At 40.1% G+C, this 14,463-nt stretch overlaps 2 protein-coding genes across 18 annotated transcripts in view; one reads left to right on the forward strand and one right to left on the reverse strand.

Annotated features, from left to right (window-relative positions):
• 5-ht2a (5-hydroxytryptamine receptor 2A) overlaps positions 1–9,482 on the forward strand; it is a 56,137-nt gene extending 46,655 nt beyond the window's left edge. For all 6 annotated transcript variants that reach the window (XM_076765900.1, XM_076765903.1, XM_076765901.1 and 3 more), the window contains 5 exons: positions 1,237–1,461; positions 2,672–2,993; positions 4,966–5,181; positions 6,752–7,048; positions 8,317–9,482. In XM_076765900.1, the coding sequence (XP_076622015.1) occupies positions 1,237–1,461; positions 2,672–2,993; positions 4,966–5,181; positions 6,752–7,048; positions 8,317–8,557 (1,301 nt within the window). In that variant the 3' untranslated portion in view covers positions 8,558–9,482. The remainder of the gene's footprint in view (positions 1–1,236; positions 1,462–2,671; positions 2,994–4,965; positions 5,182–6,751; positions 7,049–8,316) is intronic.
• Positions 9,483–9,614: 132 nt separating this feature from the next.
• Positions 9,615–14,463, reverse strand: part of Hnrnp-k (Heterogeneous nuclear ribonucleoprotein K) — a 158,565-nt gene continuing 153,716 nt past the window's right edge. For 11 of the 12 annotated variants that reach the window (XM_076765915.1, XM_076765908.1, XM_076765916.1 and 8 more), the window contains 2 exons: positions 13,818–13,888; positions 9,615–13,531 (listed from right to left, as the gene is read on the reverse strand). In XM_076765915.1, the coding sequence (XP_076622030.1) occupies positions 13,834–13,888 (55 nt within the window). In that variant the 3' untranslated portion in view covers positions 9,615–13,531; positions 13,818–13,833. The remainder of the gene's footprint in view (positions 13,532–13,817; positions 13,889–14,463) is intronic. The other variant, XM_076765920.1, reaches the window with a different exon arrangement.

Consider the following 14,463-nt stretch of genomic DNA (forward strand, 5'->3'; position numbering starts at 1 on the left):
AGTTGTCAGCAACGGTCAGTAGTGGTCAGCGATGGTCAGCTGACGTCGGGAGATGTTGGCAGAGGCTAGCTTAGGCCAGGAGATGCTGACAGAGGTCAGTAGAGGCTGGCAGTAGCCAGTAGTAATCGTTATACGTTGTTAGAAGTATCAGGAGTGGTCAGCAGCGGTCAGCAAAGGCCAGTGGAGGCTGGCAGAAGTCAGTAGTAATCGTTGTACGTTGTCAGATGTGTCAGGAGTGATGAACAGCGGTCAGCAGAGGCCAGCGGAGGTTGGCAGAAGTCAGTCGTAATCGTTATACGTTGTCAGAGATATAAGCGGTGGTCAGTAAAGTCCTGCAGAAGCCAGCAGAGGCTGGGAGAGGTTGACAGTAGCCAGTCGTAATCGTTATACGTTGTTAGAAGTATCAGGAGTGGTCAGCAGCGGTCAACAGATACCAGCAAAGGCTGCCAGAAGTCAGTAGTAATCGTTGCACGTTGTCAGATATATAAGCGGTGGTCAGCAGAGGCCAGCAGAAGACAGTGGAGGCCTGTGGGAGAATTCAGAAGTACATGTAGTCGTACTTTGTACCTCGTACGTTTTACCTTATACTTCAGGTAAAAAGGGGTATAACTGGGTAAAAGAGTTTTATGACATTACCTTGCTAACTCAAGTTAGTCAGCAGTAAAGGCATGTAGAAACCAGCAGTGGTCAGCAGAGGCCAGCGGAGGCTGGCAGAAGTCAGTAGTAGTTATACGTTGTCAGAAATATAAGCAGTGGTCAGCAGCGGTTAGCAGAGGCCAGTAGAAGCCAGCAGAGGCAAGAAGAGACCCACACATGCTGGCAGAGGTCAGCAGATGCAGAGAGAGGCTGGCAATAGCCAGTAATAACTGAAATAATATACATATGTACGCTCATACTTAGGACTGAGAAAAGAAATTTCTTTTTTTTCAATAATTAAAATATGATCAGAGGGTCTTAAAACGTGTATTTCCGTAAAAATGCCTGGGCAGTCGAGATTCCAAATCGTATGCCTTTGACGTGAAGTCGGATTTCAATTGTTCAAGAGCGAAAAGGCAAATGCGAGCCTTCCTTTCTCGACTCCCACGAGGTTGCAAATAGAGATTACAGTTTGATTAAATGAAAGATGTAATATAGTAAAGTACTCGATCAATTTCGAGAGTTACTGTAGATTGCGGGGTTTGACTTACGTGTATGATCTTGACGTGTTGGAAGAGAAACATTCGTTTTCTGTTTTAGGGTACTGGCCGTTCGGCGTGCACTGGTGCAACGTATACGTAACGTGCGACGTGCTCGCGTGCTCGGCGAGCATAATGCACATGTGCTTCATCTCGCTTGGTCGTTACCTAGGCATCCGGAACCCACTAAGAACGCGCCACACGTCCACCAAGCGAATGGTCGGTTTCAAGATCGCGGCCGTGTGGCTCCTCGCCATGTTGGTCTCTAGTTCCATTACAGTATTAGGTAAATCTAGCTAAATCCACGAAACTACAACATACACAATATTCCCTAGCTTGCTGCGTCTTCCTTTCCCCGAGTTATTGCAACGCTCTGCTTCCTCGAACCCAATAAATAATTTTACGTAGGATTATTTTCCTATGTCACGAAAATAAGGTTAACAGTCGAGATTCTCACAATAAAAATATTCGTACAAAATACATTTTAATAGAAATTTTCATTTCTATCGTTTTCTTAAATTCGAACACAGTTTCGATCTCTTTGGTACTGTACACCATAATTGCCGGTGGTTCTATCGTTGATTGTATCTTACAAACAAATGACATTAAAAGATATAAGAATATTGAACATAATTATTAAAGTGGCTCCGAATCGGTTGCACATAGAATCCGTCGGCGATTCGTATGCCGGCAGCGAGCGTGTTAAGGTATCAGAACCGTCTTCCCCAAACTACGTAGCATGATCGTTTCGTATTCATGGTTCAGGAACACGATGGTCGCCCCGAGGAAGAGTTTTCCACAAATATCGAGGCGGGTTCATTTTCCTCGGAACGAAATCGGATCGGCCGGTCTCTCGGAGAGCAACGCGAGCCCAAATAGAAGTTTTCGCTAAGTGCCTATTCGAGTGGGATGGTAAACGAAAAAGTTACGCGTACCCTGGCTCGACTTCTCGCGTTTCTCTCGACGGAGGCATCCCTCGATAGTCGACGCTATCCTGGATACCGAAGGCCTCGTGCATCGCGACCGGTCGATAAACGATTACGTTTTTGCGCGTTTCGACGAATAACTGCAATTGTTTTTCGGTACACAGAAATCAGACGAGGAAAAATGAACCGTGCCGCTGCGAGTTTCGTATCGGCGTTCAATTTCATCTTTTTATTTTTTTATCCTCCATTCTATCGACGAACCTGTACGTTTACATCGCTCTAAGGCTTAGTGCAATTTGTGTATGCTCGCAGAGAACACAAGTTAATTCGTTGGCATGCGGTTGACTATTGCAGCGAACAGGATTAACGATTTGCAAACTGTTTCCAATGTGCATTCCAGATGGTCTGCGAAATAATCTCTCCGGAACAGTTCTGCATTGTAATTACTTTTTAATAGAAAGTAAATATTCTCCTGGCGTTCCCTTATCCTGCTTTTATTAAATTTCCTCGGGTTCTTGTGTCTTCGTATAGTTTTTTCTTTTTTATTATTTAAATCCTCTTATCTTCTAGGCATAATCAATCCCGTGAATATTGTGCCACGGCCAGGCACGTGTATGATCAACAACAGAGCCTTCTTCGTGTTCGGCTCGCTGATCGCCTTCTACATCCCCATGATCGTAATGGTGGCCACGTACGTGCTAACGGTGCCTTTGCTCAGACAGCAGGCGCGTTTCGTCGCTGAACATCCCGAAAGGGATCAGTTCCGTCGTCTAGGTGGCAGATACTCCTCGACGAAGGCGTCTTCCACGACGTCGAGCACCAGCACCGCGACCACCGCCTCGTTGGCAACGAGACACGCGTGGAGGACTTCCGGCGGCGCTGGAAACGACAGGCAAGCCCGCTACTTTCTTTATCTTTCTATCCATCACTGTCGAACACAGATTTACATCACCGCTCCAAAGTATTCGATCGCGTGAAAAATTTATTTTCTTCTATCAATAAAAGAGAAATAATCGTTAGGTTGGTGTATAGGAAGTATCGTTTGAATTAGCCTGTAACCTCCACTTTAACTCTATAGTGAATTGTTATTAGCAATAGCAAAGAGCAAAGTATTAAAGGTAGTAAAACTTTAGACGCGTGCAGTTCCGAAACTACTAATGTTTTGTCAATTATTGAGACATCATTAAAAGCGGTAAGGCTTCCCCTTTAAAATGGTTTTTTGTTTTTGTCGATCCGATTTTCCGTTTTCGAGATATCGTAATTTATGTGAAAGGGTAATTTTTAAAATTCCACTCACCTTCTTACGAGAGCCGATTAACGCGTATTAAAAATACTAAAACTTTAGACGCGTGTAGTTCCGAAACTACTAGTGTTTTCTCTATTATTGAGGCACTGTTAGAAGCGGCAAAGCCTCCCCTTTAAAATGGCTTTTGGTTTTTGTCGATCGGACTTACCGTTTTCGAGATATTGTAATTTATGTAAAAGTGTATTTTTCTTAATTCGACTATCGCTGTCTTCGTCTGACGCGTCGCGCCGGACCTCTCTTTTTCGTACGTGACTCGTGACCGTCTGGCCGACTGACCTACTTTTCAATGTGCGCGCGCGGTCAACGACCTTGACAAGGCCGTAGTAAACAAACGCTCGGACCCTTATATTTCCGGAACTAGCCACCGCATCGACTTGAAACTAAAATCGCTATATCTCCGGAACTAATAAAGCTATCGACTCGTACAAACGCTCATTTTAAAGGGCATTTCATCCCCTATCCGATGGCCATATCAACTATTCTAATTTATGCTATCTTCCATGTTTATTTTGACATTTACTTTGACGCTTAACTTGAAACAAAAATTGTCATATCTCCGGAACTAATAAAGCTATCGACTCGTACAAACGCTCATTTTAAAGGGCATTTCATTCCCTATCCTATGGCCATATCAACTATTCTAATTTATGATGTATTCCATGTTTAATTTCACATTTATTTTGACACTATACACCCAAGGAAGTTTCAGCAATTCCTATTGATTATAAATTGTTTATTTAATGGAAAATGGGTTTAAATTTCTGTACAAGATGTTCACATAATTACCCAGTCTTTTTCCGTACATAATAGCTTTCTCTGGACCCAGCTACGGTATCGACTCGAAACAAAATTGAAGATTGAATTTCTTGATTTCGAAAAGACATTGACTCGACAAAATTTGGCCACATTGAACAATCGCAATTATTATTCGACGGACGTCGCGGTTCCCTTGTAAATCGAGGGTAATTAATTTACCTCGAGAAGAGGAGCGTTCGAACGTTCGGCGTCTTCCATGTTGACGCCGGCGAATGCAATTTAACTCCCACGAGGACACAGCCGCGCGACGCTCGGAGAGCATTAATGGAATTAAAAATTTTTTTTCCCCCCGTTCTGTCGTCGACCTTTCTTCGCTAATGGCGTCGACGTACACCTAAATTGCCGCGAAGGGTCCCGGCGATCGAATTAGCGGGAGAAAGAATTAACCGGGGGAAAATAATACTCGCGAAACGTGACCGAGGGACGGTACTTAGAACGAAAAAAGGGAGAATGGAAAATTGGAGAAATTATATTTTCCTTTATGCCCGTCTTAGTATTCATTGAACATAGGGCCTGGAAGCGCGCGAATGGAATCACATCAATATCTCAGGCACCACTTCCCAAGTTCTTAATACTTCCTGGTCTTAAGATGAATATCACCCTTATTAATATACAGACTTAAAATTGTTCGAGATTGATACTCCTCGTGCGTCGAAATGACCGACATCGTGTTTCACGAGAAACGATAATGATTTTCGGTTTAATCGAGTTACAGCCGCCACGTTTTTCTAAAATATAACAGGTGCAAGGGCACGAAGCAGAGTAAACCTCGGTCGCAGTTGAATTTCTCTGTGAACGGAGCCGGAAGTCCGACCGGAAGCGCTGCTGGGACGAAACTGACGTCGAAAGTGGATCAAGCCACTCAAACGCCGGAGAACATTGCTCGTGAAACAAGAAACTTCACTTTGAGGGCCCTGAAGCTGCAACTGAACGTCACGCCTAACACCCTCAATTTGAGGTAAATTTTCCGTGTATGATAAATCCACCACCGGCTACGAAATGTTGAGTTTCAGAGTACAAGTTAAATTAATTCATTCTTCGTACCGCGGAGACAACTTTCGACACCAGCAGAAGTTTATACACAACGATATCGTTGAGCCACAGGCGAGGTATACTTACGAATAGGTGTCAAAATCTTTCGGCGAAAAAAAAATTTTCAAATCGTTCTGAAAAAATTATTTTTAGTTGAAGGGGTCAATTACAAGCATTTTTGGTCATTAGACATACTCCCGAAATCCTACTCACTTTCGAGAAAAAAATTCGAGAATGTGTGAAACTTTTTGACAAAATTAAAAAATTTCAAATCGTTCTGAAAAAATTATTTTTAGTTGAAGGGGTCAATTACAAGCATTTTTGGTCATTAGACATACTCCCGAAATCCTACTCACTTTCGAGAAAAAAATTCGAGAATGTGTGAAACTTTTTGACAAAATTAAAAAATTTCAAATCGTTCTGAAAAAATTATTTTTAGTTGAAGGGGTCAATTACAAGCATTTTTGGTCATTACACATGCTCCCGAAATCCTATCCACTTTCGAGAAAAAAATTCGAGAGAGTGAGAAATTTTTTGACAAAATTAAAAAATTTCAAATCGTTTTTAAAAAATTATTTTCGGCTGTGGGGGTTCCTTACAAGCATTTTTTATCATTAGACATACCCTCGAAATCTTACGCACTTTCGAGAAAAAAATTCCTAACCGAAAATATGTCTGACCATACCATTGATATGTTTCACTGAAATTTCATGCGTATCTTTAAAACATCATAATTTCTGAACGGATTGGACGATTTTAATGTTTCAAACGGCAAACAACGCGTATTTTAATGGGGAATATGTAGAGATTCTAAGAATATTGGAATAGTTGTTCCTTAATCCCATAAAGTGAGAAGAAAGTGAACGTACTATCAAATTATTATTGTACTCCAGTTGAATAATCGTAGTCACGCGTCGTTAACAGTTTTCGATATTTTTTCGCAAATGGTTTTTCCACCGTGGCTGGGGTTTTGTGGAAAATCAATGGCCCTCTGGTTCGCAGAGATTGCTCGTCTGTTTAATTCCCTGCCTCGGGATTTTCGCGCGACGACTGCCCCGCGCGCGAGGTTGATCTTGCATTAATGTTAGCACGGAACGTATTACGTCCGCGCGAGACTGTGCTGGATTAGCCTTTGAGCACGAATACCTATTTGCGAATGCAAATGGCGTGTCGACGGGCCACTCGTATCTCGACCTTCTCGAAATTGTTCAAACCTCCGATTGCCCGCAAATTCAATTGTAATCGCGAACTTTCGAAACGTGTATTGTCGCGACGACAGTCGAACCAAACGTCTCCTACGACGATGATTTCGTCAATACTTTCGAAAGTCATTTTCCATTTCCGTTTATCTGTTTGGTTGTACCTGAGCACGTCAGAATCTTCACCATTGATTTAACTAACATTTAAGAACGTTATTCTAAGGAAAATTAGCATAGATAGAATTCGTAAGCTCTGATAAATCCGTATCTCCCTAAATAATACATCCGTTTGATTAGGTTTCTAGCGGGTCGAACGAAAAGAAGATCCTTGGCAGCGAACGCAGTGGCCACGGAACAAAAGGCCAGCAAGGTGTTGGGCCTAGTATTCTTCACATTCGTCCTCTGCTGGGCGCCATTCTTCCTTTTGAACATCTTCTTTGCCGCGTGTCCCGAGTGCCCGGTGCCTGGCCACGTGGTGGACACATGCCTCTGGCTCGGATACGTATCTTCCACCATCAATCCAATCATTTATACCATCTTCAACAGAACGTTCAGGGCTGCGTTCATTCGGTTGCTGAAATGCAAGTGTTCCAGGTGAGTGGATTTGTCAAATGATACCTCTGATAACTAAAACTAGTAACTGCCACCCCAAGTGATTGTAAATATGCATATTCCTTGAAAATTAATTCTTGTCTAGGTTCTCTTAATGTTATCTTCAATTCTATGTTGTTTCAACCCAAACTGACGATAATTTCTTCTTCGATAAGAACCTTCTTAGTTTCTATACAGAGTGTTCGGCCACCCCTGGAAAAAATTTTAATGGGAGATTCTAGAAGCCAAAATAAGACGAAAATCAAGAGTACAAATTTGTTGATGGAGGCTTCGTTAAAAAGTTATTAACAATTAAATTAAAAAATTTCAAATCATTCTGAAAAAATTATTATTGGTTGCAGTGGTTAATTAAAATCATTTTTGGTCAATAGATATATCCCCGAATTCCTACGCAGTTTCGAGAAAAAAATTCCTTACCGAAAATGTAATGTCTGACCATACCATTGATACGTTTCCCTGAAATTGAAAAGTTTCAAATCGCTCTGGAAAAATTATTTTCGGTTGCGAGGGACAATTACAATTATTTTTAGTGAATACACATACCTTCGAAATTCTATCCACTTTCTAGAAAAAAATTCGAGAAGGTGTGAAATTTTTCGACGGAAAAAAAAATTTCAATTCGTTCTGGAAAAATTATTTTCGGTCGCGGGGGTCAATTACAATCATTTTTGGTGAACAGACATACCCCCGAAATCTTGCGCATTATCGAGAAAAAAATTCACAAAAGTGAAACTTTAAACGTTAATAACTTTTCAATGAAGCCTCCATTAAAATTTTTCCCAGGGGTGGCCGAACACCCTGTATAGTTAGTATAATCACAGTGTTTATGTTTGGAAGCATAAAACATTATTGCACTAAAATGGATATTTCTCTGATTGGATTGACAACGTATTAAGCAAACATAAGCACTAGAAAATTTATACCTACCTATTAACACGTCGATTCTTAATACAATTTGATTCTCAAAACAAAATTGAACAAAATTAAATAGTATAGATAAATTATAAATAGATAAAAATGACTTATAATTAAATCGTACGTCAGGGGATCAATACTAAAGCGATTTGATATGAAAAAAATTGTTCTGCAATTTAAAAATGTCTTCTTACATCTCTGGAAAAATTCAACCCAAACTGACGATAAGAACCCTCATAGACGTGTAATAGGGTGGTCGGAGAAACCCCTAAGGGCGCTTGAGGACGTTATTATTCGTTCATAATGCAGCTTCCTGCAGACAGAACGTTTTCCAGGTCGGCAAGGCCACCGAGATATCGGTCTGTGACAGAGGGTGGACGCAACGCGATGAGCCTCTGCACCCCGACTGCCCTTCCACTGGCCATTAGTCTTCAGGGTACGCCGTTGTTAACGCCGACGCCGAACCCGACGGCGACGCCAGCGTCAGGAAGTTCGTACGTGACGGTGATGCATCGCACCCCCAGCTCCCTTTATCGTGACACCTTTCACCAGCACGAACACGATCAGAATTGTTGAGTGTAACGGTTCGCGAAACGATCGAATGGTAAAATACCCAAATACTTTATTTTTTTCATTTAAAAGAGATTAAAAATTCGATCATCCATGATTCCATTTCTGAAGCTTTAAATCACTCTAACAGCGATTTCTTGTTGCATTCATTTTATTATTATACGATCAGTAATGTGAGCATGTACACTTGGATATTTTTGAAACAATCACTAAGAATCATTCCAAGTTGCAATATGAACCCCACTAGTCTTGAAAACTTCGAATTTATTTTTGGAATTAATTATGGTCAATAAAAGTTTCTAAAAATTGGTGATTCTTTTTAAAAAGTTGCTGAAGAAGAGTTACTTGTTTTAATATGAATCCCGGTTACCCTGAGGTTCTCTAAGATTTAATTTAATTATTTGTTATTGGAGAATTAATTAACAGATAGTATTCGACACCTTAAATGTTTTTAATCCACAAGTCATAGATGCTCTGGTAAATTATAGGTGAATAGTCATTAATTAAAATAACAAGTATGCTCCATCGATCTAATTCCAGTAAACATGGAACAAAAGCGTGATATTTTGGGTATTTTATCAGGAGCTTGATAAATGGTAAGAAAATGTCTAAGAAAGTGCAACGTTGTTAAGCGTATCATTGATATAATACATGTCACATAACTCTCCCCCCATGTGTCTTAATGCTCAATTGTGGTAGAAAGCCAGCAATGAACTGTGTAATCCCGAAGTATGAAGAATATATCTGGATGTGATAAAAATATGTATTACTTTATTGAGGGTCTTCCTCGGATTATAAGAACGACTCTCCGAAAACTGCGAATAAATTGATCAATGCATCTTTTATCGAATCAAAGATTTTTGTTAAATTAAACTATACCTCGTAGGAAAATTGTAAAAACTTATTTAAATAAAATATTACTTTAATTACAGACTTCGTTTCTCTGAATACTCATTTCGAAGAGATTAATCCGTGGCAAAAAATAAAATATCATCGACAATTTGTCGATAAAAAATTGATCCCAAGTGTAAAAAGGAAGAAGCATTCCTACTTTCACCTTCGTTTGTACTAATTTCACTTTTATTTGACAAATAAAAAGTATCCATTACAAATAATTGTAAACTGTATATCTTATATAGTACACACATCGTGATACGAGCGAGTTTATGGCTCTCTCTTTCTCTCTCTCTCCCTCACTTTCACCCATATATTTTTATATTACTTGTACACTTTTTCACTCTCTCTCTCCCTCGTTCAACCCTTCGCGGATCACGATTACAAGCTTTCCCCACCTTTTCTAAGGGAGAAGAGTTTTCCGTCTCCACGCACATACACACAAAAACGCACCTAATTCTCTCCCTTTCACACATTTCGTGTATGCCTGTGTGTGTGAGTATAGGTGTGTCTATGCTTGTGTCACCTGTTTCGTGTGTAATCCTTATCGTGCGAATTGGCGTCGGAACGATTTAAAAATATTTCATCATCCCCCTACCCCGCGATTTGTTCCCAGTCAACGATCTCGATACTGATTCTCAAGTTACAAACACCGTCGCGTAAACCTAAATGGAACAGAAAATTCTTCCAAACATATTTCAAATTTGCGTTACATCTTGACCAAAAAAAAACAAAAAAAGAATCTTTAAAATAAGTATTACGACCATTGTCGAATTCACGAATTAAGAGAAAACGAACGATTTCGTTCGCCCCGCTGTATTCCATATTTCGTTTCGTTTTCAAGGGAGAAGAATTACTCGAAAATATTTTCGAATCGTCCCGTGGCCGTTAGACGGTATAAATTGATCGTAGAGTCGAACGAAAATGCACGCTGGACGTAATTTCCATTTTTGATTTTCGCAACCTGCGACCGCGACGGAAAAACACAAAAGCTCGGGGGAGGAGACGGCTGGATCGTCGTCAGGAGGAGGGGGTGATTCCTTTCGTTAAACCTAAGAATAAAGGGGCTGGTTCGGGGAACCGCCTGTCGTTCGATTGAGATGCGTTAAAAACAAAAAATGCCCTTTGTAGTCTCACCCCGACGAGAAGGGGGGTTCCTTGTCTGCTTAGTATCTGTTTTTTTTCTACATTACGGTTGCTGGTGTGTCGGGACTGTACCGTCGGGGGATGGAGGAGAGAGAGGTAGGGATGTTGCGAGTTTTCCTCAGGGCACGGCGTTGGTCTCGAGGAAAAGGAAAGAGGGCGAGTTCGTTCGAACTTTAGGTCGGCTTTTCGACTTCTGCGGCATTATCCGTTCCGAGAATCCGCGCTTCGACGTACAAATTCCCGAAAAGGAACACCTAAACGTTCCAGGGAGGGGGACAGTAGAGTCGAACGATCGAAGAGGCACGCTACTTTTGGATCGATCTTGCAAATAAAATTAAAAGTCGACGCTTACGACTTGGTGAACCAAATTAGTCGGTACGAGAAACGTTCGCGGAATTACAGTTTAAAATTTGTTATACTTGACTATTAATCTTTCTGCAGTTTATTATTCGTTGACCGTTTCTTCCGAAGGAGATGAATTCGAATTCTCGACGTTTCTCGTAAATCGAAATACGATTGCACCGACTGTTTTTAATCATTTCTCGGTGACTTTATACTTCCCAGAAGATAGCGTAATTTGTCTTGATTTTATTAATGTTTCAATCGTGAATGTGCAATAGAAAGTTAAAATAGTTTCCTCTATCAGCTGTATGATTTTGAACTTCGCGAAAAATGGAAAATCCTGAAAACAAGGTAACCCCGGAACAATCATAGCACTGTTGCTCTCTTCTATCGATTCAGCGATCGACGCTCTATATTCAAACGCAACGTAGACGGCGAGGTGTTCCCTTTCAGACTTTTTACATCCGGTATTCGATGTTCGATACGTTAAACTTTAATAACACTGAGTACGAGCGCTCGTGAAACCAAATAAATTGGCGAAATGACTGTATCGTTTCTCCACCGTCGTTAATCAAACAGAAATGAACTCCGTACGGTATAGGAAGCAGCATAATAATGTTCGTTCACTGTTCTTAAAGTTTAACAATCTCCAGTAGCTTCTTAAACGTGTATTTATACGTTCTAAACACAGTATCAGACTTCGTTGCAAATGATTCTTTTTTTTTTTCTTTTTTCTTATTTTTTTGTTTTTTTTTTCTTTTTGATTCCACCACACCGTGATTCGTCATCCCGATGGTGCCCCTTTCGTATCGCTTATACGCTTTCTTACGTAATTCTAGACACTTAACAATTATACCGCGTAAAATTAAGAACGCCCATTACGCGCTCGATCTACGAATGAGGGTATTTATTAGTACAAGAGACTTGGGGGGGAAGGGAGTGAAATATAATTAATGCAAAATTATTCTTATTGATAATCGTACAGTAATAATAATATAATAATAATAATAATAATCATGATGCAACCGCAGAAACGTGGGTACGTGGCGATTAAGGAAAGGAAAAGGATTGTTTGTTAGTGGCTTTTCTTTTTTTCCGTTATTTTCTATAGCAGCTTTTTCGTTTCTTTTCATATGTATATACAAAATTCCTTCCGCGTACTAGAATAATTATGTCCCGTTTCGTTTCTTTGTCTTTCTCCTCTCTCGGCTATCTGTCCCTTCCTTTGATCTTACCGCTACATTTTCCACTGATTCTTAGCTTACCCGGCCATCATCCCTTTCGCTATCAGACGACGTTATTACAATGGTCTCGCATAGTTCTTTCGATAGTGTTGCAGACAAATAGTTTCAAGCTTCCCGTGGATGAACACATTTGCGATGAAATGTTTTAAGATACGACTGCAGGATGATTCCTCGACCAGAAACAAATCAAAATTGCTAAATACTATTTATTTTTTCTCCACTGTTTAACCAGAAAAACGACCTAAAAAATGATCGAGCTCGCGTGAACTACCAAAAAAATTTCAATTTTCGTACAAAAAACAGCGTAATCTATCGTTTGGATATAATTTTGGACGAGAAATCGATTTCGACTCCAGCAGGAATATCGAATGTAAATATTTCGCGATGCAGTGATTAAGAATCATAGTGACACGTGTCAGGCAGTTGTCAGAGCCAATTGCTTCTAAATTATTAAAAATTCGAGTATGTCAATGAAAATATATTTTAGTAAAATTACCATATACGAGAAAATTGTTATCCGCGTAAGAAATCATGGGTTTTGTTAAATTTACCATTTCTTTCCCACCATAATGGTTCTCGGACTTCAACGAACTCCGCGAAGTGTCTGTAGCGAGCAGGCGAAGGGGAAAAATAGACAATGATGTGTGCGCTTTAAAATTCGACGCTGGAACGGGGCGCGCGCCCCCAACAGCCTCGAATCCTCTAATTACGATCGTATTAAAAAGGAAAAAAAAAACACGAGGGGGAAGTAAACGGAAAAAATGATTATCAAAGCTCGTCCGCAGACGTCGACAAAAATCATGCGATACAAAACGATCAAAAAGAAAATAGGGTCAAGGGGACGAAACGCGTACGCGAGAACGTTTCTTTCTCGCCGTACGAAGAAACAATGCATTCCATTTTTCTTTCTTCTTTGGCCTTTCTTGGACAAAGAACAACGTGGTTGTTCCTCGAATTCAATTTTTTTTTTTTTTTAATTCTTGACAGAGGCAAACGTAGAACTGTTTTACCGTTACTCGTTCCTTTTTTTTTTGTTTCCATTGTAGGCAGATCCGTGGAATCGTATGGGTAATTAGAATTCTCTCCTTGTCGAGTCTGACCGATCGAGTTTTTTCTTCCTGAGAGAGGCTTTGTTCGTCTGGCAACGCACAAGGAGAAACTTGCGTGTTTCCGTGCGCGTGGGTTCCTTTATGCGGGTGAAGTCCGTAATTATCAAGTTTCCAGTTTCCGCTTCTCGCGTGAATATGCTTGCCCGTTTTGTGAAGTATCCCTAAAAAAATTACAAACGCATCTTTGGCTCCCCCCGAATGCTTCCTTCACCACGTCCTAATAATGGTCTGCATTCTCGTGCACGCTACAACAGAAGTAACATACAGTCTGTTTAATAAGAGCGTGGACATTGTCGCGTGAAGGGCATAATTCTTTTGACCAAAAAGGGGGGCATGAATATTTGCATCGTACAACATTAAATGATTACAATAACACCGAGGTCGCCTTTCTACCGAGTGGAAAGCAAGAAATGATATGAATAACGTTCTTCGTCCCAGTCTCACGCTAATTCGATAGAAAATTATTGGTCATAATTGAAACATAAACTCCTAGGTAACCGTGACGAATTCGAGAAATATGAAGATTTCTACCTGTGTCAATAAATGTTTATGAATTTGTTAATTGTTTCAGTGTCATCTTGTCCACGCCAATATCAAACATACTGTAAAAGATCCTCGATTAGATCCTCTCGTTCCATAAATTAATTGCAAAAATTTATAGATCTTGCGACAATCACCGCTTCGAAGCTGTTATTTATTTTTATTCGAAGCTTCGACACAGTGACTATAGAAGGAACATTTGGTTAAAAAATATACCACCACCGACACAATTGGGTCGAGATTAGCTGTACTTATGAATAGCCAAGACGAATACGGTGTTCTTTTATACGTGATAATACGTTACGATTTTTATTTTTATTTGCACTCGATGAACTGGTAGTATAACGATTCTGAAGTTACGAGCAAATGAAGTAATGAGCATTTATGAGCAATAAATAGTCCAGACAATAGTATAACGATTCTAAAGTTATGAGTAAATGAAGTAATGAGCATCTATGAGTAATAAATAGTCCAGAGAAGTCCTGTTTGCGTTTTTTATTTTCACTTGCACTCGATCAATCGGTAGTATAACGATTCGAAAGTTACGAGCAAATGAAGTAATGAGCATCCATGAGTAATAAATAGTCCAGACAATAATATAACGTTTCTATAGTTATGAAAAAATGAAGTAATAAAC

The sequence above is a fragment of the Colletes latitarsis genome, chromosome 5 (genome assembly GCF_051014445.1).
Source record: "Colletes latitarsis isolate SP2378_abdomen chromosome 5, iyColLati1, whole genome shotgun sequence".
Lineage (NCBI taxonomy): Eukaryota > Metazoa > Arthropoda > Insecta > Hymenoptera > Colletidae > Colletes > Colletes latitarsis.